Source organism: Phyllostomus discolor, chromosome 4 (genome assembly GCF_004126475.2).
Source record: "Phyllostomus discolor isolate MPI-MPIP mPhyDis1 chromosome 4, mPhyDis1.pri.v3, whole genome shotgun sequence".
NCBI classification, from domain to species: Eukaryota; Metazoa; Chordata; class Mammalia; order Chiroptera; family Phyllostomidae; genus Phyllostomus; species Phyllostomus discolor.
In genome coordinates, this window is record NC_040906.2 from 2,958,334 (window position 1) to 2,981,917 (window position 23,584).

At 63.9% G+C, this 23,584-nt stretch overlaps 1 protein-coding gene across 4 annotated transcripts in view; it reads right to left on the reverse strand.

The window, feature by feature from the left end:
- The window catches only part of AGAP1 (ArfGAP with GTPase domain, ankyrin repeat and PH domain 1), a 348,436-nt gene extending 330,051 nt beyond the window's left edge, over window positions 1-18,385 (reverse strand). For 3 of the 4 annotated variants that reach the window (XM_028509859.2, XM_028509858.2, XM_036022679.1), the window contains exon 1: window positions 17,624-18,384. In XM_028509859.2, coding sequence (XP_028365660.1) covers window positions 17,624-17,786 — 163 coding nt within the window. In that variant the 5' untranslated portion in view covers window positions 17,787-18,384. Of the gene's footprint in view, window positions 1-17,623 lie in introns of all 4 variants that reach the window. The other variant, XM_036022678.1, reaches the window with a different exon arrangement.
- Window positions 18,386-23,584: the final 5,199 nt, after the last annotated feature.

A 23,584-nucleotide genomic window follows, 5' to 3' on the forward strand; every position in this document is an offset into this window, starting at 1 on the left:
GTGCACCTGCACTCACCTGGGTGGAGGCGGGACGGGCTCGCCTCGTCCACCAGCCGCGGCAACCAGAGCAGCCACGTGCATGGGACGGGGTGGGCTAACAAGAGACACTTTCAAACCTCACGATCTCACACCTTAACGATAGGCCGGCGCCAAGAAAACGCTCGTGCAGCCACGGTGGAACCGGAAAAGTGCAAACAGACCCCACGAAACTGGGAACCAGGTTTCAGGAGAAGGGACTGAACTGGCCGTGGAAGGACCTCAGCCGAGCCAGGGGCGCCCGACGCAACGCCACCCTGGCCCCGAGAACCTGGCCGCCCAGCAGGGGGGCCAGCCGGCCAGGAACCCCTCACTCTTTAAGGGCATGGCGCATTTTTCTGACACCACCCCACGCACTCCAAAGAGGAGGGTCTCCACTCAGGTATCTTACCGCCCTGGGGAGGGAGGCGGCAGGCTGGGTCTCTGGGTGGCACAGCGGCTGCTGAGCTGCAGCAGGACCCCGTTCGGAGGGCTGGGTCCAGCACGCGGTCCAGCACACGCACGAGGCTCGGCCTCACAGGGAAAGCGAGACGGGAAGGGGGAAGGGCCCGGTTCATCTTCCTACTCAGTCCACGTCAACAAAACCGGCATTCCCCATCCTTGGTACTTCCCCCGAGTAAGTCAGAAAAGTAAGTAAGTTTCTCACATCGATGTTTCTGTCCCTCTCTTTCTCCCTCCCTTCCCCTCCGTCTAAAATGATGTAACATCTTTAAAAAATAAAATAAAGGAGAGGTGCTCTCCCCACCATCGCCGCCAGCAGCCCGCTGACCATGAACCCACGGGGTCAAGAGGCTCTCAGGCTGCCGGCAGGGGGTGAGGTCAAACAGCAGCTTGGGGGAGAGCCCGGCCGCTCTCAGTGAGCTGCACGCCCAGCCCGCCCCCAGCCCCTCCCCCCGGGGGGAGAGGGGGCCGGACCCAGGACGGCCAGTGGACGTTCGCAGCAGCTCCGCGCAGGGGCCGGACCCTGCACACAGCCCCCTCAACACCCACCCACAGAACAAACGGTGGGAAGTCCACGGACGGACACGAGAAAGAACACGGAACGACCTGGGCGGGTCCCAGAGCCATCACACGGACCGAATGAAGCCGGGCGAAGAAAGGATCCGTTCTGCACGACTCCATTTCTACCGGATTCTAGAAAAGGCCAACAGCCCACCGTGATGGAGAGCGGTCAGGGCGGGAGCAGGGTGGGTCACTCACAGGGGGGTTGGGGGGCGTCACAGAGACGGACGAGTTCAGCGCCTGGGCTGTGGCCTCCCGGGGGTGTGCGCCTTTGCTAAGACTCCCCAGATCGTAAGCTGTCAATCTGTGCGCTTCCTCTTACACAAACCATAACTCGGGGCGGCGGGGGTGGGGGTGGGGGCGCAGAACGAAGGGAAGGGAGTCAGCGTGAGCACCGCAGCCGTGAACGTCACCGGCAACTCTCACGGTGGCCGCCGGCACCCAGCTGCTGGTCACACGACCCTCACAGGTGAGTCCTGCCCATGCAGGTGAGGCCGGCTCAGGTGGGAGCACTCAGGTAGCAGCGCCGCACACCTCGTGCCCTGCCCGGAGGCCGGGGGCAGGGGGGAAGGGGTACGGCCACCACCTACACTTCCCACCCCTCCCCAGCCCCCCAGGTAGAAGCCCCACAGCCCCTCACGGGCCGGGGCCAGCTCCCTGCCCGGGCGGGGAAGCCTGCCGACTGGCCCACACCTGGAAGGGGGTCCGGGCCTAAATGGGAATCCAGACCACCCCCGCCCTGCCCCCGCCCTGCCCCCCCTGACTGTGTCATTGGAAGGGAGGCTGCGGACAGAGCACTGGGATCCAGGAACCTCCATCCTGGCAAGGTCAAGGACAGGACGGCCGTGGGTGGGTCACACCTTTCTCTTCGTCCCCGGGGTCCCTGTCTGGAAAAGGGGCGGCGCCCGCCAACCCACGCCTGTGATGAAAGGGAAGTGGGTGCTTGCGCAGAGCTTCCCGGGAGGAAAATGGGCAGGGCGCCCCCCCCCCCCACCAGAGCAGCCTCTGCCCCTCGGGCGGCCCCCTGGCCGTGGGCGACCTCAGGCACCTCCCTCGGATTCCTGGGGCATCGGTCTCTCCTGTTGTGCTAACTACAGCTCAGAGGACCAGCCCCCTCCCATGTCCGTGGTAAACACTAACTGCCTGCTGGCGTCCCTGTGACTAAAATGCCACGTGATCCGTGCGGCTGACACCTGAGTTCCCGCAACCTACCCGGATGGAAGGGGCCGCGGATTTTCGGAACCCGGTGAATTTTCAGAGGCACGCCGTTTGGAAAGTCCCCCCTGGCCCCACCCCGGACCCCGCCCAGCCCCATGAACCTGTCATCACGGGCGGGCAGCCAACCAGCCCAGCATTCTGGCTCCGCCCTGGGCCACCAACACCACCAGTCAGCGTCCCAGGGCCACCGACCCTCAGGGACGGAGAGGAGACCCGGCAGCTGCGGTGACCTTTCTGACCTCGGTGAGGAGAGGCCAGCGTGAGCATGAGTTTCAACCCTCACCCTGGAGTGTGCAGGGGCCGAGGACGACACAGCCGTCCCCACCTCCCTGCATGCAGACCGCGGGCTGCCCCCAGACGTCTCCTCTCCGCTGCATCCCATCGTCGTCGTGGTGACGGGGCCGGTGACGGGGAGTGCCGGGCCTGAGTCCCGCCTCACCACGTCCGGGCGCGGGCGGGTGAGAGCGAGGCCGTGACCTCCAGCCCTCAGCCCCTGACCTGTGACACCTCAGCCCCTCCTCTGCCCTGCGGCGGCGGCCAGCAGAAAGCGGCACGGAGCACGTGGAGGCCTTCCCCGGGGGCCCCACAGGCGCACGCACTCGACAAACAGGTGGTGCCATTATGATGTTATTAGCTGAGGGAAAGGGAATAAACTGGGAGGGTACTCATGAAGTGCGGAGCAGAAATTTCTGGAAGCCGGAGCGGGAGCAGCTGTCAGAGACGCCTGCGGGCGGTGGTGTCGTTTTCCGCCCACCCAGCTGCCCGAGCAGCGCGGGGCCCCGGGGGCCCCGGCCCAGCCCACTCCCGGCCCCCCGCGCACCCACCCACTCGCACAGCCTCAGGCTGGCCTCGCCCCGGCTGGCCTCACGGGGCTGTCCGCGTCCCCTCTTCCTAAAAAGGAATCCATCCGCAAGCACAATCTGAGACAGAGCCCCTGCAGGCAGCAGTGCGCCACGGCTCCTCAGCCCGCGGGCCTGGAGCGCTGGGCCGGGCACAAGGGGCCCGGGAGCCCGGCCATCTCCGACCACGTGACGGACCCCAGGCAGCCAAGTCCCCAGGACCCCCAGTTGCAGAAGCTCTGCATGAGAAACCACCACGCATGATCGCAAAGGAATTCCCCAAGAACGAACAGAGAGATCTGAGGAGGGATTGGGCCCAGCGTGAGTGTGACCGGCTGCCCGGGACCTTGACAGAGAGAGGGTCGTCCACAGAGGCTGCCGCGCCCTCCGGCACACCCGGGGCAAGGCCGGAACCTCCCGCCATCCGAGTGCGTGGGGAGGAGAGCGAGCGAGCGGACGGCCCTCACGGAGCTCCGTGCGCAGGTGGCGGGGTCGCTGCCTACCACGCCCCGTCCCCTCAGCCCCCACGACTGCCCCACAGCCCCTCCCGTGTCCGCCTCGAAAGTCTCCCCGTCTCTGGGGAGAATGAAGCTGACACTGCGGATCGGGGTCCAGAAAAGCAAGAAGAGGGGCTGCCCCCCCTGCCCCGAGTGGCTCCCCATCTCGGCGGCCCGGCTCCCGTGGGCACCACGTACGACGCGCCCAACCAAGAGCGTTCTCAGAGACGCCCCGCCGCCCGGCCAGGAGAGAGAGTCCTGGTCAGAGGCACCCAAGTTGCTCGCTGAGCGTCCTCTTTCGCCGTCCAGAGAGCCCCCAGAGGCAACATTAAGTCAGTGTGTTTAAACACTGCAACCCAAGCCTCAAAACCCTGTATCTGAAGTTAACGGCAGTTATGTAACAAAACCAAGGTAACAGTAACCATGGAAAACGGATCTTCCCAACACAAGTTTCTAGAAAAGTTCGCTGCCATTGGCGTTGCACGGCACCCTCCTACCGACTCTCCGGGCAGGGCCTGTTGTGAGAACCGGCATGTGTTTGCCGCCGGTGGGCGAACCCTGCCCTCTGGCACCAGAAGGCACGAAGCCCAGCCCAGATGGTCACGGTCCACCCCTGCCCCCATCCCCACCCACGACTCCGCCCCCGGACCCCCATCGACAAGCCCAGCCCGGGCTGCTGCTCTAGGGGTACAGCGGAGAGGCCTGCGTGCTCCCGGCCCCCAGTGGGGGTGGGGGAGGGGGAAGAGACACTGGAACACACCCACACCCACACCCACATGATTATGAATGGCGCTAAGGTTCTAAGAGGTCGGAGGCAGATTCTCTCTGTGGCAAGGAGGGAGGGGGGGAGGGACGGAAGGAGGGGAAGAGTGAAGGAAGGAGGGAGGGCCAGGCGGAGAGGAGGAGGGGGCCATGAACAGGGAGTGTGGCCAGGCAGGTGGCGAGGCGGGCGGGCGCCCCTGGGAACTGGAATCTAACACAATCCTTCAGGAGAGTTTTGGTCGCCTCCGGCTGAATTCTCTGCCAAAAAGGACAGGCGCGCAGTCTGAAAACCCCTCCCAGCAGGACGGAGCCAGCTGGGGAGAGACAAGCCTGTGTGGTGGGCGGGGGACAGGCCCGTGAGTGAAGCGCACTCCGCTTTGGGGAGGGTTCGGAAGAAAGGGGTGGGGGGCGGGGACACTCGGAGCCGCCAGCCGCTGGGAAGCTCAGCCCCGAGCTGCAGGTAAAGAGCGGACAACCGAAACACGCTCAGACACCAGCTCCGCCGGCCCGACAGCCTTCGAGGACGGCCAAGAGACCGTGACAAAGTGGCAGTTCAAAGCCGGCTCCTGCGGGACACTTCACACCCACTGGCCCATCCCCACGGAAACGGGGGGTGGAGCTGAGAGCCCAGGGGGGCGGCCTGGAGCCTGGGAGAAACCCTGGCCAGTCCCACGCCGGTCCTGTGACAGGGGACAGCAGCTGGGGCTGCGGTGGGGACACCGGGAGGCGACCCTGAGAAGGGACCCACTGCTTCGGGCCCCCCAGAGGGACTCGGGCCAGCTCCAGGCAGGATGCAGGGCCTGGACGAGGCGGCGGCAGGGACCATGAGGCCACCCCAAGGTCGTCAAGGTCACGGCCGCACCAGCAACCCAGGAGACGGCCCCACGGAGGCCCAGGCTGGGAAACCGGAGTTCGGGCCCGACCGGGCTCTGTAATTAGCAGGGCAGAGATCAGAATCGCACCGCTCTCAGCCCCAGCTCTCAGCTCCGGTTCAGCCCACAGACGACGCCACCTCTGGAGGCTCCTCCCTAAGACGTCTGATTGACAGCCCAACTAGACTTCCATTCCAGGGTCTGCCCGAACACCTTCCAGCGGACCATCGACCCGCGCTGGTGCTGGAATCAGCCCTGCCACACCTCCTACCTGCGCGTTACAGCGACGACGCCGACACGCTGTCCCCCGGGGTCACGGGCGGTCCCGCACCTGCCCTCCCTGTGTCTCGTGTGTCCGGGGACCAGGACGCTGCAGGGACGCTGGTGCTGCTGCAGACCTGCACACACGTCCCTCGAGGCACACAAGTGCGAGGTCGTCCACGGGCCACGTGGGTTCCACGCATGCGCAGTTTCCTTCCGGTTTTGGACACTACTCCGCCAGGTGGGGTCCCCCTGGGTTTGCAGGTGACGGGAACCAGAGTGGACCGGAGGGACACAAAGCCCTGGAGCGGTCTGGCCTCTCCTCCCCAACCTCCCCACCCCCAAACCCACCGGACCAGGTCATCCGGGGACCGAGGAGCAGCGGATGGGGCGGTGCAGTCACTGGGAGACCGGAGGGACCTCGGGGTCAGAGCTGAACCCCACGGATTCCAGCCTCCGAAACCGGGGCCCACAGGCACTCGAGCACTTCCCGGCGGCTCTGCAGCAAGTCACTGAGGCGAGTGCCGTCTTGGATCCCCCAGGCCAGGGTCCCAGGCCTGTCTGTCTCCTGCCAGCCACGGAGAGCCACCGAGGCTGGGACCCCCCATGGCATCATTCCAGGCAGCGGTCACAGAGCAACAGGTTCCAACAAGAGAACGCCCGAGTTCCAGGTCAGCACCTCAGCTGCTCCTGCAACCAAAGTGTCACCCCATCCCCAAAACCACCAGGGCCCGCCAAAACCACCAGGGCCCGAGGAGGGGCTGCCCCCCCAAACACACACACACACACACACACACACTCACACTCGCCATGGAACTCCAGTCGGCCTCCCGGTGCACCCAAGTCCGAACGGCAAGGAGACGCACACGACAGGAGGCCGTGCCCACGAAGGGCAGGTTGCACCAGCTGCCCCCGCAGGACAGGACACCCTGTACACGCGCCACACTCGACGAGCACCTCACCCGTGCCGTGCCAGCGCCGCCCCTGGACTCTGACGCCACCCGCGGACTGGCCCTGGCTCCAGAAACCCTTCAGACTCCAGGGCGGAATGGGGCCGGCCTTGGAAAGCTCTGCCCTCTGTGGCAAGTGCTGGCTGAACCCTCTGCTGGGGGGGGGGGGGGGGGCGGGGGGGCGGGGGGAATGCAGACATTCAACAAGAAAACCAAGGCAACGAGGACGGGGGGAGTTCGCTCCTGTGAACACTCTCTCAGTCCCCTCCCAGTCTGAGAACTGTATCACAAAATGTTGAGAAAAAGAGATCCTCCTGGAGTTGCAGCCAAGTTGCACCTCTCTTAGCAGCAGGACGTCTGGCTCACCGAGTCCCAGACCCTAGACGGGGGAGGGGGACACACCTCCGTCCCCGAGCAGACCCAGGAGGGGCCCCGGGGCTCAGGCGGCGACGGCCCCCTCCAGGGAGCCATCTGCTCTCACCTCACGTGCCACACTCTGCACAAACACCCCAGCACATCCACAACGCGCGGAGAGGTGCCGGCCCCCCCCAGCAGACTGAGACCCCACCGCTGACCTCCAAGCAGCACCCCCCCCCACCCTGCACACCAACAGCGCTGAGCGCGCCGCCTCCACCTGTGTGCCAGGAGAGGCAGGGGCTGGGATCCCACGAGCACCACAGGCTGCCCGCTCGGAGCTCAGGCCTCGGAACTGCTGCCGGGAAAGGCGGCCCCGCCTGTCCTCCGGGCCCAGGCAGCCTGCGTCCCGGGCTCCCAAGAGAAGCACAGACCCTCTGCCCCCGGAGCAGGCGCCCCTCTGAACGCCCTCACGGTGAGCCGGGGGTGGTCTGCGAAGGGAAAGCGTGCAGTGGGGGGGCCCCAGAGGCAGACTGTGGGCAGAAAGAGATCCGATGGGCACTGTTTTCCTTCCCAGCATAATGAGAGGACCAGCGGGGCAAGTGCAGACGGAGGTGCCTGGGGAAACGGAACGCATCTTTGTGAAAACCGGCAACTTTTTTGTGTGAAGACGGGGTTTCTCTGGGCAGAGGGGAGCGCTTCCCAAGGCCTCCTGTGGAGGCAAGATGACGTGGCACCTGTCAACGACCCCCCAAGTGTCATCGGCTTCCCATCTTCTCGGGCTCACGCAGCAGGGCTTCCTCCCGGAGCCGCCCGGCCCTTCCATGGCGGAGCCTCTGCCCTCCTCGCCCCCCACAGCTGGGCCTGCACCTGCCCTGGCCCTGCACGGCCCCGGGCCTGCTCGCCTCTGCGCCCCAGCCCCCCGGCTCCACCAGCCCATGGACTAAACGCGCCGAGTGGGAAATACACACCCGGGCGGACAGACACACAGACACCTACAGCTACAGACTCAGACACAGACACACAGACATGGACGGGTCCACTGTTCAGAGACAGGTACACAGACACAGACGGATACCTTGTTCTGGAAGAGGCCCAGCTGGCCAGGAGACTACCTGGCCGGACAGGCAGGACCTCGGGGGCCACGGCAGCTGAAGCTCAGTCATGTGAGTGCCCCCTGCCCACCCCACCCCGTGGACTCATTCGGTTCCTAGCGATGCGCACCAGCCACCGTCCTGAGAGATGTTTGCCTCAGACACCCACTGAGGAGTCGGCGGAGGGGGGAGGCTGCAGTCCACTCCAGATGCCTGCCCCTCAGCCCGGGTGACAGAGGGGATGACCTCTGAACCTGCGCATCCAAGCCCACCCCGGGGGGACAGGGCCCCCCTCCACAAATCCCAGGTCTCCGCCCCGTGTGGCCAAGCACCTCTCTCCCACCCACACCTGGGGATGAAATGCCCCCCCACGTGCTCCCCATGCCTGTGTTCCCGGGGCTCAAAGCTCAGCCCCACCCCTGCTCCCTGCGCCCCAAGACTCCCAGGCAACCTCAGGCCTGCCCCTCGGTGCACGCCTTTCGGGGCCCACCTCTGGTTCCCCACTCCCCTGCCCATGCCCCCCCCTTCCCTCGCAGGGGCTCTGGTGGGGACCCACCCTGCCGCTCCGCACCGCCACAGCCCCACAGCCACGGCTGCTGCCTTCCCGCCCTGCAGCGCAACCCCTGAGCTTCATCGGCCCCTCCCCCCACTCCCCAAACGCAAACCCACACTCCACACTCGGCGGAGGGAGAGGCGGAGGGAGCGTGCCCAGCCTGCTCCCTCATCCGCCCTGCCCCTCCCCAGTCCTCCGCAGACCGAACAGATCTGGTCTCGCCGGGAAAGCCCTCCGCCCGCTGCCCGGCTCCTGCCCCGTTCCCTCCCGGGCCCTTCCATCCGGCCCCCTCCCTCGCCCGCCCTGCCTGGCTGCCTGTACTGCTGTGCCCACCCCCGGGCCCCCGGGAGGGGCGCGGGTCCTGCACGTCCGTCTCTGCCCCCAGAGTCCGGCCCTGCGCTCGGCCCACGGCGGGTGCGCGATACCATCTCGCCTACTGATTCTCACGTTAGCCGCTTCCCACGCTAAACAAAGTGAAGATAAACACGGCCTTCCCACCCCATCCCTCAAAATAAACATTTGCGTTTGCAAAGCAAGTGGAGAAGTTCACACAGGCGCATGCCCCTGGATCTGTGTGGATCTGTGTTTGACTCTCCCGAGCTCCCAGCCAGTCTGGGGGTGGGCGTGGCCTCTGTGGGGGCGTGGTCTCTGTGGAGGGGCGTGGCCTCTCGGGAGGGGCGTGGCAGCTCGCAGGACGGGCGGACTGAACAAAGAAAATAGCCCCTTGAGGGCAGCAGAGTTGGCCACACTTAGCTTTTCTCTTTTTCTTTGGGGTCTTCCCATAATTGAGATAAACAAACAGAAACCGCTATGTACCCATTTAAGACCACAGAACAGTTTAGACCAACAGTAGCAAATGACCTTCCTTTCAAGTACCAAGAGAGACCGAAAGGTGACCTAACACCCAGGACACTGCAGTGAGAGGGGCTCAGGAGGTCTGGGCTGGGCCAGCAGGAGGACCCCAAGAGACAGGGCGGTCAGCAGGGGGCCCCGGGGAGGGGCGGGCCGGTCCTGTCCCAGCGAACGGTCCTGTCCACATTTGGGACGCAAGAGCTTCCTGGTGACCGAGCTCATTCTCCCAGCCCTACTTGCAGAGCTGCACTTACTCAGCTAACACGGAGGCAGCGGTTTGCAGGCACCCCTAAATCTAAGAAACCTAACAGCCCAGACAGTGCCGGAAGTGTGTCGGCCACGGAACTGTTTGTTTACTAACGAACAAGGTCGATGCAAGGAGGGAGGCGGCCGCTCGCTCCACCGCCAGCCTCACAGCCACACTCTGGACCTTGAACAGCAAGGAGAAGTGGGCCTCTCCAGGCCGGGCCGCCCGCCCGCCCGCCTGACGGTGTGTGGTTTCGGGCTCGGAGAACAGGGGAGCGGCCCCAGCACTCGGCTCCCAGCAGGTTCCCGGCAGGAACGGGGGCGCGTGGGCACCCACGGGCACGTGCGTGCTTCTCGTGGCAGCCTCAAAGAGGAAGCCGCCCAGATGCTCATCGACCAGGCAGACCGAGGAGCCACACGGCAGCCGACCGTCTCCAACAGCCAGCCGTGTCTGGGCCCCCCTCTGGACCTTGCCCTGGATTCCGGTTGGTTACACACGGCGGCCAGTCGGTGGGAACTTCCTCTCCGTCTGTGAACGACGAGGAAGACGGCTGTGGTCCCCGGCCCCATGGGCCCCGGACACCCAACGGGAGGACGTGGGAAACCAGAGACTCAGGCTCGGCCGGCGGGGCCGCCGTGGGAACAATGCCCTCGCCTGTGTGTGTCTGGGACAGACCTCGCCCGCCTGTGCCACGGGGAGCGGCGTCCGCACGGGAGGCGGCTGGGTCCCTGTCCCTGGCAGCACCCCCGCCCCCCCCCATCTCTGAAAACAACAGAGGCAGACGGACAGACTCCCGGAAGTGCCCTGCCTGGAAAACGTGCCCACGTTCCCCTCCCTCACGGAAACGGACGACTGGAAACACAAACAGAACATCAGGGCCGCCGGCTCTCCCCACGCCCGTGTCCACCGCACCTGGAATGCCCCGTCCTGCCGACGGCCACCTCACAGACACCCCAGCAGAGGTAGAAACTCAGAACCTGAAGGCAGGTCTCGGTGGAGGCGCTCAACAGAAAAAACAAATTCTGATTCCCTCCGCGTCCTCAACACAGCCCACAGGTCTGCAGCAACCACAGCTCAGGGCGCTGAGGCTCAACGCACCCCCAGAGGGCACGTCTCCCTTTGGGACCGTTCAAAGGGGGAGGGGGGCTGGTGACCGGAACATCGTGTCCTACTACGCTGGAAATCAGCAGCCTCTTCACTGCTGACATTTCTAAGGGCAAACATAAACGGTTGGAGCACGACCGGGAATTATTGGGAATCCTTCTCCCAGAACCATGAAAAGCGTTTCTCACCCTTAAAAAAAAAAAAAAAAAGAAGAAGCAGCTCCCAACACGATGCTAATGACAACCAGGCGGCATGAGCAGCCAGTTGCTTGTGGAGCAACACTGTGCGGGTACTGCAACACTGCAGCCCAAAAAAGACAATCGCCGTCAAACTGCGGGAGAAGTGTGAAATGTGCAAATGAGCCCCGCGGAAACAAAAACACCGGCCTGCTCCCAGAGAGCAGGGGCAGGGCGGCACCTGTCCCGGCCCGGGCCGCGGCGGGCCCTGACGGCCGGCGGGAGCAACAGTATCAGAGCCATGACAGCCCCCCTCTCGGGCCCTGGTCCCCACCCCGGAGCCTATATTTAGTCCGCCCCTCATGGAAAAATCTCCCCACCTCTAACACAGACGCGCTGTTTGGCTGGTTATTCAAAGGGCCCATGAACAGCCTCTTCTGGTGGGGGTGGTGTCTGCCCTCCTCCCCAGCCCCCCAATGCTGTGGAGACGCCCACCCCTTCCAGCCCCGTCAGTTGCTGTGAGTGAGGGCCACAGGGAGGAGGTGGGCGGACGGGACCCAGACCGCACTGCCGGCTGTGCCCGGGACGGGTCAGCAGTGTGTCTCGGGGCAGCCGCCCCATGCACGGCCCGTGCGCAGGCCCCCACACCCTAAACCAGGCTCTGCAAACCCCTCGGCCCCTCGGGGGCACCCGGAAGGCCGGGCCCACAGCAGCGCACAAGGCCACGCGCACACACATCCCGAGAGAAAACAACAGATGCTACAGAGACCAGAGGCGGCCGTCTGCGGCTGCACGGTGCTTCCCGGGGAGAGGCGCTCGTGAACAAAGGGAAGGGGCTGTGTGGCGAGCACCCGGCCAGGGCCCGGGGCGCTGGGGTTTAAAAACAACCCGGCCTGATGCGCTGCGCCAAACTCACTCACGGCAGCAAAGGGCTTGCAGGACGGCAGGACCGGTGTGTGGTGGGGCAGGGGGCGGGGCCTGGGGCACGAGTTTGTCTGGAGGTTAAGAAGCACGAGACCCCATCAGTAGTTAAGAGCCAGAGCCAGACGGACAAACTATAAAGCCCTGGGGATACACAGGGAAAAGGGGGTATAAAATGAGGGACTTCAGAGTTAACAAAATAAAAACCCGGTCTGGACAGAACACAGAGGGGGCACAGCAGGGCCACGGGTCTGCTCTGCAGGTCCCTGCAGCGGGGGCGGCCACCTGTCCCTCCGACTCACCCCCTTCAGCCGGCCCCATCCCCGCCGCCCCGGGGCCTTCTGTGACACGAACACCACTGAGCCCCCCCCCCTTGTCACGGAAACACTCTTGCAGCCCCGGAAGGGCCGTGACGGGGACCCAGGAAGAGGCCCACTTGGACCTCGGCAGCCCCTGAAGACGAGATCCAGGACGGCAGGCCGGGACTGAGGAAGGCACGGGACACCCGCGGGTCCCACCTCCCCACACAGCAACCTGGACAATGTCCACCCCCCGCCCAGCCACTTCCCTCACCACAGGCCAGAAGCAGAGTGAGCCTGAACTTGAACCCACCGGGACCTGGGTTGAAATCCTTCCTTCATTGCAACCCCCCGGGGGCCTGCAGGCGCTCACCGGTCACCTGCAGGGCGCATGAGGGGACGGAGCCTGGGAGCACTGGCCCAGCGGAGCCGCCGGGTCCGGGCTCCTGCCTCTGCCATCCATGCTCCCCAGACATGTCCCCGGGCCGGCCTGCCGCACGGAAACTCGGGGGGTCGCGCTCACCTCTGAGAGCCACGGCTCCCAATGGTGCATCGAGGACACCACATCACGTCAGCCGCCGGGTCTGTCCCTCACTTGTCCCTGGGGGCGAAGCCGGTCCCACGCCTCAAATCCACTGACGCCAGCACAAAACACCACCAACCGCAGGCACACGCCGCCAGGGCTCGGCAGGCAGGCCCCTCCCCCCCCGACGTACACTGAGGAGACCTCGTTCCCACCCCAGCCGCCCCGCCGGCTCCCAAGGTGCGCGGCCCTGACGTCTGCACTCGGCGACCTCTCTGCACGCCCTCCCTCGGGCCGGCGGGCAAGCACCCTGACACGGAGGGGGAGGAGCAAGAGGACCCGGGTGCCCGAGAGAAGCGGAGCCCTGCGGCAGGTCCGCCTGCCAGGGGCTGGGCAGGACGGGGCGAGGGTGTCACCGAGGAGACAGAAGGGGACACAGCGGGTTTCTGCCCTTGTGCAGCCCCCAGCCCTCCCAGCTGAGCCAACGGGGGCTGGGGACACAGAGCCAGCAGCCCCGCTGTGACAGGGAGAGGTGGGAAAAGACGGGACATCGGCCAGGCTGGAGGGGACAGACACCTGGACGGGAAAGGGCCGGTCACTGACGGCAGCACAGGGGGTTTAACCTGGAAGCGACGAAGACACAAGGGAGACCGTTTTTGAGGGGGAAACAAAGACATTTATATCCACAGTGAAAAGGCCCCAAACCTGCACCATCTGATTAAACCTGAACTCTCACGAACACTGTGGACAGTGGCCGAGAACAGTCGCGCTCACCTGAGGCAGGGAGAGAGATCTGTCCCCAAGACGCGTCCACCCACGACATGCACTTCAGGTGCGTCCCTGCAGGAGGGCCACCTCGCACCGCCAGAGCTCGGCCGCGGCACGCAGCCCGACGGAAACCACGACACCGCTGGTCTCCTGAGCGGCACTCTCAAACCAAACCCCTCCAGGGGGAAGGGACGCGGGACCAGAACAGTGCGTGCACAGAGCCGGTGGGGCTGCGAGTTAACCAGGAGCTCCGGCTCGGGCTCCGTCAGGGCTCGAGGGCCAGCGCTGAGGCCGGGTCAGCCCGGCCCATCTCTCGGGTCGGCCTGCTTCTATGTCACAAAACCGCCACGAGATGAAAGGACGCCGTGCAGGCTGCCCCCTGAGCACCGATGCTGCACAAAGGGGCTGTGCCACTGGATTAAGGGGCCCCCAGCCCCGTCAAGTCCCCCAGAGGCAGGGCCCAGCCCTGGAAGCCCCTGTGAAAGTGTCCTCGCCGGGGGTGCCAGGCAGAGCTCTCCCCCCAAGGACAAGGCCACTGGGACCTCCCCAGGGCCCCCCAAGGAGCCACTCCGAAGCACAGGTGGGCCAGGGGGAGGCTGGGTCCCTGCTGACTTGCTGCCCGGAGAGCTGGCTGGGGGTCCAGGCTCGGCCTGGCTGAGCGAGCGGCTGGGTTATTGCTGGCCCCTGCCCCTGGGAAGCTGAATGACAAAGCGCAGTCGCTAATAGAGACTTCATCCCTAAAACAAGAACGAGCTTTGCTCCACGGGAAAGGCAGTTGACTCATTCACCTCAATCCCGTCAACCCAGACGGGCTTGAAAAGAGGAACCGGAGGGGAAAACCTCGCCCAGCGGCCCGCACCGGGGTGCAGGCCGCTCCCAGGCGCACTTCTGGGCGCAGAGGAGACACGGGCTTCGGGGCCACATTTCCCGGCATGCCGCACCCCGTGGGACACGCCAGGGATCCGATCAGGCAAACCTGAAAACCATCAGCAATGCTCCCTCAAACCCCAGAGTTTGGGAGTATGTAGGGAACAGGAAAACAATCTCTCAAAGTCTGAGAAATAAAGATAAAACACACCCACTTTGGTGGGGCAGGGGCAAGGACATGTTTTAAAACAAGACGGAGATCAAAATCCCATCCCCCACGCCTGCACACGGGACCGCAGACCCACACGTGTTTGGGGATCTCCTTCAACCACAACACACGCACACGCGGTTTGGTCCGTCTCAGTAGAGCTTCCCCGGGGCAGAGCCACGCAGCGGCCGAAAGGTTCTCCCCTTTGATGAGGCCGCTCCTGGATCCCGCAGCAACACCCCTGCAGCTGCCAGCGCACGGGGACACTGTCCAGAGACGGCACAGCACAGCCAGCACCGGAGCGGCGGGCGCCCACAGGGGAAGCCACACTCAGGACCTTCCCCAACACTGCCAAGTGCGCACGGGACGCGGGTCCCAAGACTCTCCACGGATGACTCCAAGTTCACGTTACGTGCCCACGGAGGCAGGGAAAGCCTCGCCGCTGGACAGCCTCCAAAACACACACTTTTCTCTGTTGGGTGGGACACGCTATTTTTAAACTATTTACTAGGACAGCTGTATGCTTTCCTGGTTGGAAATGGCGGGCTGTACGTTGTCACTGAAAAAGATTCACATTTTGCCACTGTTGTGCCCTGACCTGCAAGGTCCCCAGGTGGGGGCAGAGCCACACCTGAGTCTCAGAGTCACCGTGCCACTCCCGGTGCCCACCTGCCCGCCCAGTGATCCCGCTGGCCGCCCCCCGCCCCCGGCCCAAGGCCCAGCAGCCTTGCACTTCACAGCAGCGCGCTGGGGCCCGCTGTGCGTGGACAGCTCACGCCCCGCACCGCTGCAGAGAGCCGCCTCAGCACCGCTCTCCTCTCCCGCAAAGACAGAAGAAACGCTGCCCGGCCCCCGTGAGCAGCCCTCTCCACTTCCAAAACACAGACCCACAGATCACGACCGCGTCCTGCAGCGGGGCGGGAGAGCGCTGCACCAGGACAGATGAAGTCACCACTCCTCAACCCCGGGCGGTGCGAGGCGCCCGGGGAGGCCGCCGGCCTGGGCTCGCTCTCCCGATGACCGCATTCTGAATGACCTCCGTCAGATGTGCGGGAAGTCGTGCTCCTTCCCGGAACCTCCACCTTCCACCACCTGAGGACCCGAGAGTGGGTCACACTCCCTCGGGACACCCTGAGGTCACAGATGCAAAAGAACTTTTGTCGAAGTTCTATGCCAGTGCCAATGAAAGGCGCCATCACGGTTGATGGTGCTGCACAGAACCGAAACGTGTCTGAGCGATTCTTAAGCCTCGTTAAACTAACAGCATCCCTGACACAATACAGACATTCCTCCTCCTAACAGAAAAGTCACAACGCCACCAACGCCACGAGCAGGCTTCGAGCACCGATTCCGAGTCTTGCTGAGAGTGACAGAGACTCACCCAGGCAGGGGACTGAAGTCTCACATCACAAGGGCAGACACCAAGCGACCAAAACCATCATCCAGAAACCACTCGGCGTTAAAAAAAAAAAAAAAAGAAAAAAGGAAACCACATCCTCTTTCTAGAAAGTGCAACCGCCACCGCCTTGCTGGGAGTGCTTGGGACCCAGCACGCAGCGCCCGGCGCCCGGCTTCCAGAGTAGGAAAGGCGAACCAGGCGTCATGAGTCACACTCAGCTGCAGGCTGTCTCCGCTCAGCCTCGGGGGCCCTCTGCCAGGTACGTTCGGTAGGTGCTTGGCACCGACTTCCAGAGTGTTTCATCAGACTGCTGTGGGTGCTGCAGAGGGACAAGGCACACCCGCGGTGCCCCGTCTCACCGAGATCGGCTTCCAGAGGAACACGGCTGCCCCACCCCCAGACCACCAGCACCCTGTGCGGGTCCACGGCCCCCCTGCAGCCCCCGCCGCTCCAGGAGTCTGGAAGCATCTCTCATCGCCAGGAGGGCGGCCAGGTGTGCTGAGAGCCAGGCCCCACAGGAGACTGGAGCACGGCTCAGATCCTCTGGGGGAGTCAGTCCGGCCCCTGTGAATACCGCCGGCCAATCGGCAGCCTGGCCCAGCCTCTGTTCCGGTCCACGGAGCTGCCAGAGGATCAGCACCACACAGTTCACCTTCCCCGCCTAAGTGGCCAAGCGTCCGTCAGGTCGCTCTGGGGTTAGCAGTGCAGGCTGGGTGGCGCCTGAGCAAAGCCCTCCCGTGGCGGAGGCCCCGGGTGACAGCCTGCAGCCGGGCTTCGGACACGCTCCCGCCGGGCCTCCCTCAACAGCGTCCCTGCTGGCCTCGGGCCGGGACAGTCCTGCACTGTGGATGGACAACCCACCCTGCAGGCCACTCACCATCCCCGGCCAAAGGGGACAGGAGGGAAGACCCCACATGCCCCGTCCCCGCCCCACACCGGTCTCCCAGGCAGGCATGAGCAGGACGGCGTGGGTAGGGGAAGGAGACGTCCAGAGGCTGGGCAGCAGCCTGGCACAGGCCACACCAGTGACCCAGAGAGAACACCGGCCTGGAGAGGCAGGCTCTTCTTCCCCTGTCCAGGGGGCTCACAGTCTCACCTCATGTGCCAGAAGGGCGGCCAGCTTCTAGGAAGGCGAGACCCTCAGGCCGAGGGGCCCCACCCCCTCCCGGTAGGGCTCTCCTAATTTGGTCCAGGGTTTGGGTAGAAGACACTCTACGGAGACCAGTCTCCACGCAGGGGAAGACACACCACGCTGTCTGCCTGCAGCGGGGGCTGACTCTGGGCAAAGGGCTCAGCTCCGCGGCTCCGCCGGGGCCCTGACCTGAGCAAAGGCCCGAAGCGGGGCCGCCCTGCCCCTCCTCAGCTCGCTGGCCAGAGCCTCGCCCCCAGCGGCAGCACTTCTGAAACAGTCTCCAGCGCCGCCCAGCAAGACGCTCGGAGTGACCTGGGAAGCTGTCACGGTCCCAGGACGCCAACTCCTCGAGCTGCCCCCAGGCATCGGAGGGGCCGGGTCACTCTGGCGACCCAGGTCACCCTGGCCGCCCAGGACACGACCACACGGCCACTTTCTCACGGGAGAGAGACGACTACCCATCCTCCCCGGCAGGGCTGGAGGCGCGCTCGCCCGGCCCATGGCCTCCTCCGGCCTCTCGCCCGGCCTTGCAGGGTAAGAAGCCCCGCGGTGCTCACTCGGCCGGACAGCCGCGTGCCACGGCCCGGCGCGTGTGTACACACGCGCACACACGCGCGCGCACACCCCGCCGCACCACGGGCGCCCGCTCCCCCGCGCTTTCCAGAAGCCCGCGACGGCCGGGTCCTCACCTTCGATGGCGATGACGTGCTCCCGGATCTGATTCTGCAGCACCGGCTCGTCCACGCGCTCCAGCAGCTCGTAGATGGAGTAGATGTTGGGATGGACCGACTCGAAGCGCTGGATCTCGGCCCGGATGGCAGCCGAGTTGGCCAGCTGCTGCTGGTAGTTCATGGTGCAGGCGCCGCGCCCGGAGCCGCGCGCCCCCCGCCGCCGCCGCCGCCCCGCGCCCCGGGGCCCGCGGGCCGCTGAGCCCGGGGCGCCGCAGCCCCCGGGGAGCCGGGCCCGCCGGCGGCGGGCGGACGAAGCGCGAGAAGAAAGGAGCAGGCGGAGCAGGCGCGGGGGCCGGCCCGCGGACTCAGTTCATGGCCGGGACGCGCGGCCGGCGAGCGAGCGGGCCCCGGCGCCCCGGGTCAGCGGGCCCCCATGGAGCGCGCCGCGGCGGGCGCGGCCGGCCCCTGAGGAGGCTCGCTCGGGCGCCTTCCTGCGCCGCAGCCGCGTCCACCCCTACGCGCTGCCCCTCCGAGCAGCCATTAAAGCCCAGGCAGCCGCCGCGCTCCCAGCGCCGGGGCCGAGTGCCGGCCCCCGGGCAGTGGCCGCGCCGCTCCGGGCGCCGGGCCGCGGCGCGGGTCCGCGCGCTGCGTGCGGTACCGTCCGGTGCGCCGAGGCCGCCGCGCGCCGCCCGCTGAGCCGGGATCGAGACGCAGGCGCCGCGCTAGCCGCGGAGCCCGCTCCAGTGCCGCCCGCCGCCTGCCCGGCCGGCCCCCTCCCTGGCACGCAGGGCTCCGGCCCACGTCGGCCCCGCCTCCGCCCCGCCCGCCCGCGCGCTCTCCGCCCTCCGGCCGCCGCCGCCACTGCCGCTGCCGCTGCGGCCGCTGCGTCCTCCGCGGCGCTTCCCAGCGCGCCGGATCCCGGGGAATTGCGCCAGGCTCCGCCCCGCGCCGGCCCGGGGCTTCCTGGGACTTGTAGTCCGCGCCGCGTCGGCCCCAGTGGGGACCGCGAGGGAGGGACGCACCGCTCGGCGCTCGTTTCCCCGGGCGCGGCCGGGCCAGGGGACCGAGGGCGCGGGACCTTCCTGCCCGCCGGCCTTGGGCGCCGCGGGACCCGGCTCCTTCCCGAGCCCTCTCTGCGGGAGCCTGCACTGCCCCGCGGGCCCCCGCGCCCCCGGACCCGGGAGGCACTGAGCGACCCCGCCTGCCGCGTTTTGGTGTTTCCAAGGGGCATCGAGGAGGCTTTGCGACTCGCCAGTGCACGCCGAGGGCAGCTTGCCGCCCACTCCCGTCTTTTAACTTGCTGTCTCCTTTTCCGAAAGGGACATGAATGCTCCCTCGGGGCCGTGGGTGTTCACACGCCGCGAGTGAACTGAAGTTTAGACAAGGATGTGAGCTAGGTGCGATGACATATCACGGAGATTACCTAGGCATCGTCTTCCTTTAAAGAGAGAGAGCGCGAGAGAGCGCTACAGATAGCAAGCTACAGCGCTGGCATGGGCTCTGCGTGGATCCCCAGCCCCGTGCTTGTCCGCCCCCACCCGAATCCTGGGGCAGCTCAGCCCCCAGGGAGCCCACGGAGCTAGACTAGCTCGCTGCGTATAGACCAGCTCGTCTAAACTGGCCAAGGCTTCACCCGGTCCTCGAGCAGCCTGCGTGACTGGCTTGCCCACACGGGTATCCAGCCTGCGGGGCCAGTGTCGGGGCTCACAGTTCCCCAAAGGTGCCCAACAGCTTCTGCATGCCGGACTTCGTGTCCTCCTCCCTGCTCCCAAGTCCCAGCAGGCCAAGTTCATCCCTCCTTCTGCTTTATGCTGACCCCGAGTAACTGTAGCGATGGAAATGCCTGCTGCTGGCCTGGTTTTCCTGAGCCCACCGCAGTCATTGATGACTCGCCTCTTTGAAGCCACCCCCCCACACACACCCCTGGCTACAGGGGTACCTTGTTCTCCAGGCTCTCCTTCTGCCCTCCTGCTTCTGGGCCCTTCTGTGATTTGTGCACTTCAAATTTACATCTCCAACCCCGCCCTCACGCGGGAATAACAAATTCATACTCAACTGCCTCCCCGCCCTCTCTTGGACGCCCCCAGTAATTTAACTCCAACAAGACCCAGGCTCCTTCTCACCCAGCTACCGAGACTCTCTCGGCCGCCACGCTGTCGGGGAAGCCCAAGCCACACGGACAGGCTGCGTGCGTGGGGATGAATAGTCCTGCAGCTGCCTCCAGCTCCCAGGCTCCCGTCTTTTGGCTGAAGCTCCAGACAGCGGATAGAGACAGCCGGCTCTGTCCGTGCCTTGTCTGAACCCCTGACTCACAGAAGCTCTGAGATGTAATCTGTACTTGCTGTTGTAAGCCACGCTACTTTGGACTAATTTGTTCTGCCGGAATAAGGCCTAATCGACAAGGCTCCTGGAGGCCTGTGAAAATGTGTGAGTATGGTGAGATGTGTGTGCGAGCACGTGCATGTGACATCGTTGTTTCTGGATTCCACTCGTTTATGGAGTGTTTCTCCTGAAGGAGGGGCCCCTGGAGAGAGAGCCCCCTTCCCACACTGGTTCTGCTCTTTATCTCCAGGCGGCCTTGTCCGATGGCCACGCCTCCTCTTCTGAGACAGATGTCTTAGTTCACTCTTTCTGCCACAGACACAGTGGCTTGAACCACTCAAATGGATCCCCCTCCGATTCCGGGGGCCAGACGTCTACATGGTCTCCCCAGGCTGAACCCAAGGCCGAGAGCACGTTCCTTTCTGTCCGCTCTGTGGAGGCACCCTCTCCTCGCCTTCGCCGGCCTCTCGGGGCCACCAGCACCCCTTGGCTTGTGGCCCCCTCGTCCATCCGGTTCACAGCCGGCAAAGGTGGGTGGAGTTTTTCTCCCAGGACGTCACTCAGACCCCCTCCTTTGCCCACTTTTCAGAATCCTCCTGATCCTATTAATCCCACCCAGAGAATCCAGCATCACCTACCCATCAAAAAGTCATCTGATTAGTAACCTTAATTCCATCTGCAACCTTCATCCCCCTTTGCCCTGTGAGGTAACACACATACACAGGTCCCAGGCATTAGGACCCAGATATCTTTGAAGGGTGGGGGCCATTATTCTGCCTATAATGCACCGATAAACTCTGCCAACCGTCCAGCATGCATTTCCTCTGGTCAAGGGCAAGGGTAGTTGCCTTTGAGCCCACACCTGTGTGCAACTGCGAGTGTTTTCCAAAGAGATACTGGGTCGCTGGAATCAGCCTTAGACCGGACCACCCCCACCCCAGCTGCCCCTCCCCCACCCCATGCCAGGTGGCCGTTGGGAACTCTGTGGGCCCCGAGAAGTCCCCCACCGCTGACACGTCGGGAAGCCCACCGTGGGCGGGGCCCGGGCCCGGACCCAGCGCGATGGGGGACAGAAACTCGGGGCCACGTCCGTCTCTAGAGGCTTGCTGCCCGCGTTCTCTCGCGCTCTGTCCGGTCGACGCTGGGTCTCGGGGCTGCAGGAGAACCTTCCGGAGGCGCGGAGCCCACAACACGAGCAGTGGTCCTGCCCAGCTCACGCTCGTCTGCCACAGGTTTTCGCATGCGTCGGACACACTTAAAATCAATGGAATGGAACATGCATGTGCATACACATACATACACATACATATACATTTCAACCAAGATTTTCCAATATTCATTGACAATGCAGAAGATTTCTGTACGAAATCCCAGCTTTCCTCCTCCAAGCGCCCCGAAAGTGAGGGTGCTTCTCACAGGCGCCGACAAAGCTTCAGGGGCGAGGGGAGGCGGGGCGAGGGAAGGTCAGAGTTCGGAAACTCGGAGGAAACTCGGAGGAACGTGAACACTGAATCCTGGAGGCTGGTTTTCGTGAACGGTCTTTCGTTCTGGCATCCATGGCCCTCCCTCCCAATCTTCCCCCTCAGCCCCCGCCCTCTCCCCTGAGGCAGCGGCACCCGTCCTCACAGCCTTGGCGGTCTTGAACTGCTGGTGAGGAATTTGCCCAAACTATGACGCTTCACAGCACTCATTGTAACTCTTCGGAGAAAGGCCCAGGGACCAAAAAGTGTCCATCACCTCATTTTCTTACATTAAGGAGTAATTGTTACACAGAGAGGAATTCTATGGGTCATGATTTAAAAAAATTATCCTCACCTGAGGACATTTTTCCTCTGGTTTTAGAAAGAGAGAAAGAAAGAGAGGAAGGGAGAGGGAGAGAAACATGGGTGTGAGAGAGAAACATCAGTTGGTCGCCTCCTGTACGCACCTGGACTGGGGATGGAACCCGCAACCTCGGCTTGCATGCGCCCCAGCTGGGAATCAAACCCGCAACCTCTCGGTTACGGCCCGACACTCCAACCCACGGAGCCACACCAGCCAGGGTGGTCGTGATTTTTTTAATAGGTCGAGTTCAAGTCCATCAATAAACAGGACAGGATGAGACAGCACAGGAGAGGGTGGGGCAGAACGCAACACCAGGGCATGCGCATGAGCGAGTCCTGTTTTGGGGGACCGTCGTTCTGTGGGTTTTGTCACTGAGGAAAGACGGAGAAGGGGCCGTCTCTCAGAGGACAGGCACACAGGCCGAAACCCCACCCAGCCTCTCCCCAGGTGTCTCTGCCCAGCGTCACTATTCTGCAGTCCCGGTGGGGTGTCCTCTTCTTGCTGCTGTAACGAATGGACATGAACTTAGTGGTTTAAAACCATGCGTCTTCACCGTGCAGTGCTGGAGGGAAGAGAGAAGCCTGGAGTGGGGCACACGGGGCTGGAACTGGGGTGTCAGCAGGGCTCCGCACCTTCTGGAGGCTCTGGGAGGGATCCTATTTCCTTGCCTTTCGAGCTTTGCGAAGCCACTTGCACCCCTGGGGGTGTGGCCTTGTGCTCCCTTGTCAAAACCAGCAATAGAGCATCTTCAAGTCTCGCTCTGTCCCCCCCCCCCCGCCCCCCTCTTAAGGACCTTCCAATGACACTGGGCCTGCCTGGAGGATCTGGGGTAATGTCATCATCTCGGGATCCGTAATCTAATCGCATCTGTAAAAATCCCTTTTGCCATGGGAGGAAGTGTTTTCACGGGGAGCCAGGCTGCTGACGGCCATAACTTCGAATTAGTGATACACATAAACAGTATTTTGAGACATTTGTAAGTCGATGTGATAGGAAAACATCTGGTTTGTCTCGGTGACAAAGCCTGCGATGCTGCTAATGCTTCTGTGATCTGTTGTTTACGATCCTGGTGGAAAGGAATACTATGTTTCTATTAGAGCTAAGAGAAATTAAAGAGGTGAATGTTTTCCTATTCCATTCACAGACAAACACCACACCCTGGTGCTAAGGCAGGCAGAGCTGGCCAGATTGGGTGCCTGGCCCAGGCAGAGGGCTATAATCTTCTAAAGCGAGTTCTTTTTTAAAAAAATATTTTTAAAAAATACACATGACATAAAATGTATCATCTTAACCATTTTTAAGTGTACATTTCAGTAGCATTAAGTATATTCACACTGTCGTGCATTCCATCTGCAGAACCCTCTTCATCTGGCAATACACACATTATACAACAACAATGCCCTCCCCCGCCCCCGCCAGCCCCGGGCAGGCAGTCAGTCACCCCTCCTCCACTTTCTGCCCCTATGACTTGGACCGCTCTAGGTACCGCCTCGAAGTGGGGCTGGCTTTCTTCACTTAGCGTGATGTCCTCCAGGTTTACCCCTACTGCGCTCCTGTCAGGATTTTCTTCCTTTCTGGGGCTGAATGATATATCCTATATTCACATTTCGATTACCCATTCATCTATGGACGGACACTTGGGTGGCTTTGAACTCGGGTGTGCAAACACTCCTGGAGGTGCTGCTGTCGGTTCTCCGGGGGACGTCCCCAGGAGGGGCTGCTGGGCGGGCGAGCCTCCTCAATGGCCTGTCGGGGTGCAGCTCGGCCCCGCTGAGTCCGGTCTGTTCCCGGGCCGGGGCTGAGGCTCCCGAGCTTGGCACCAGAGAGAAGTAG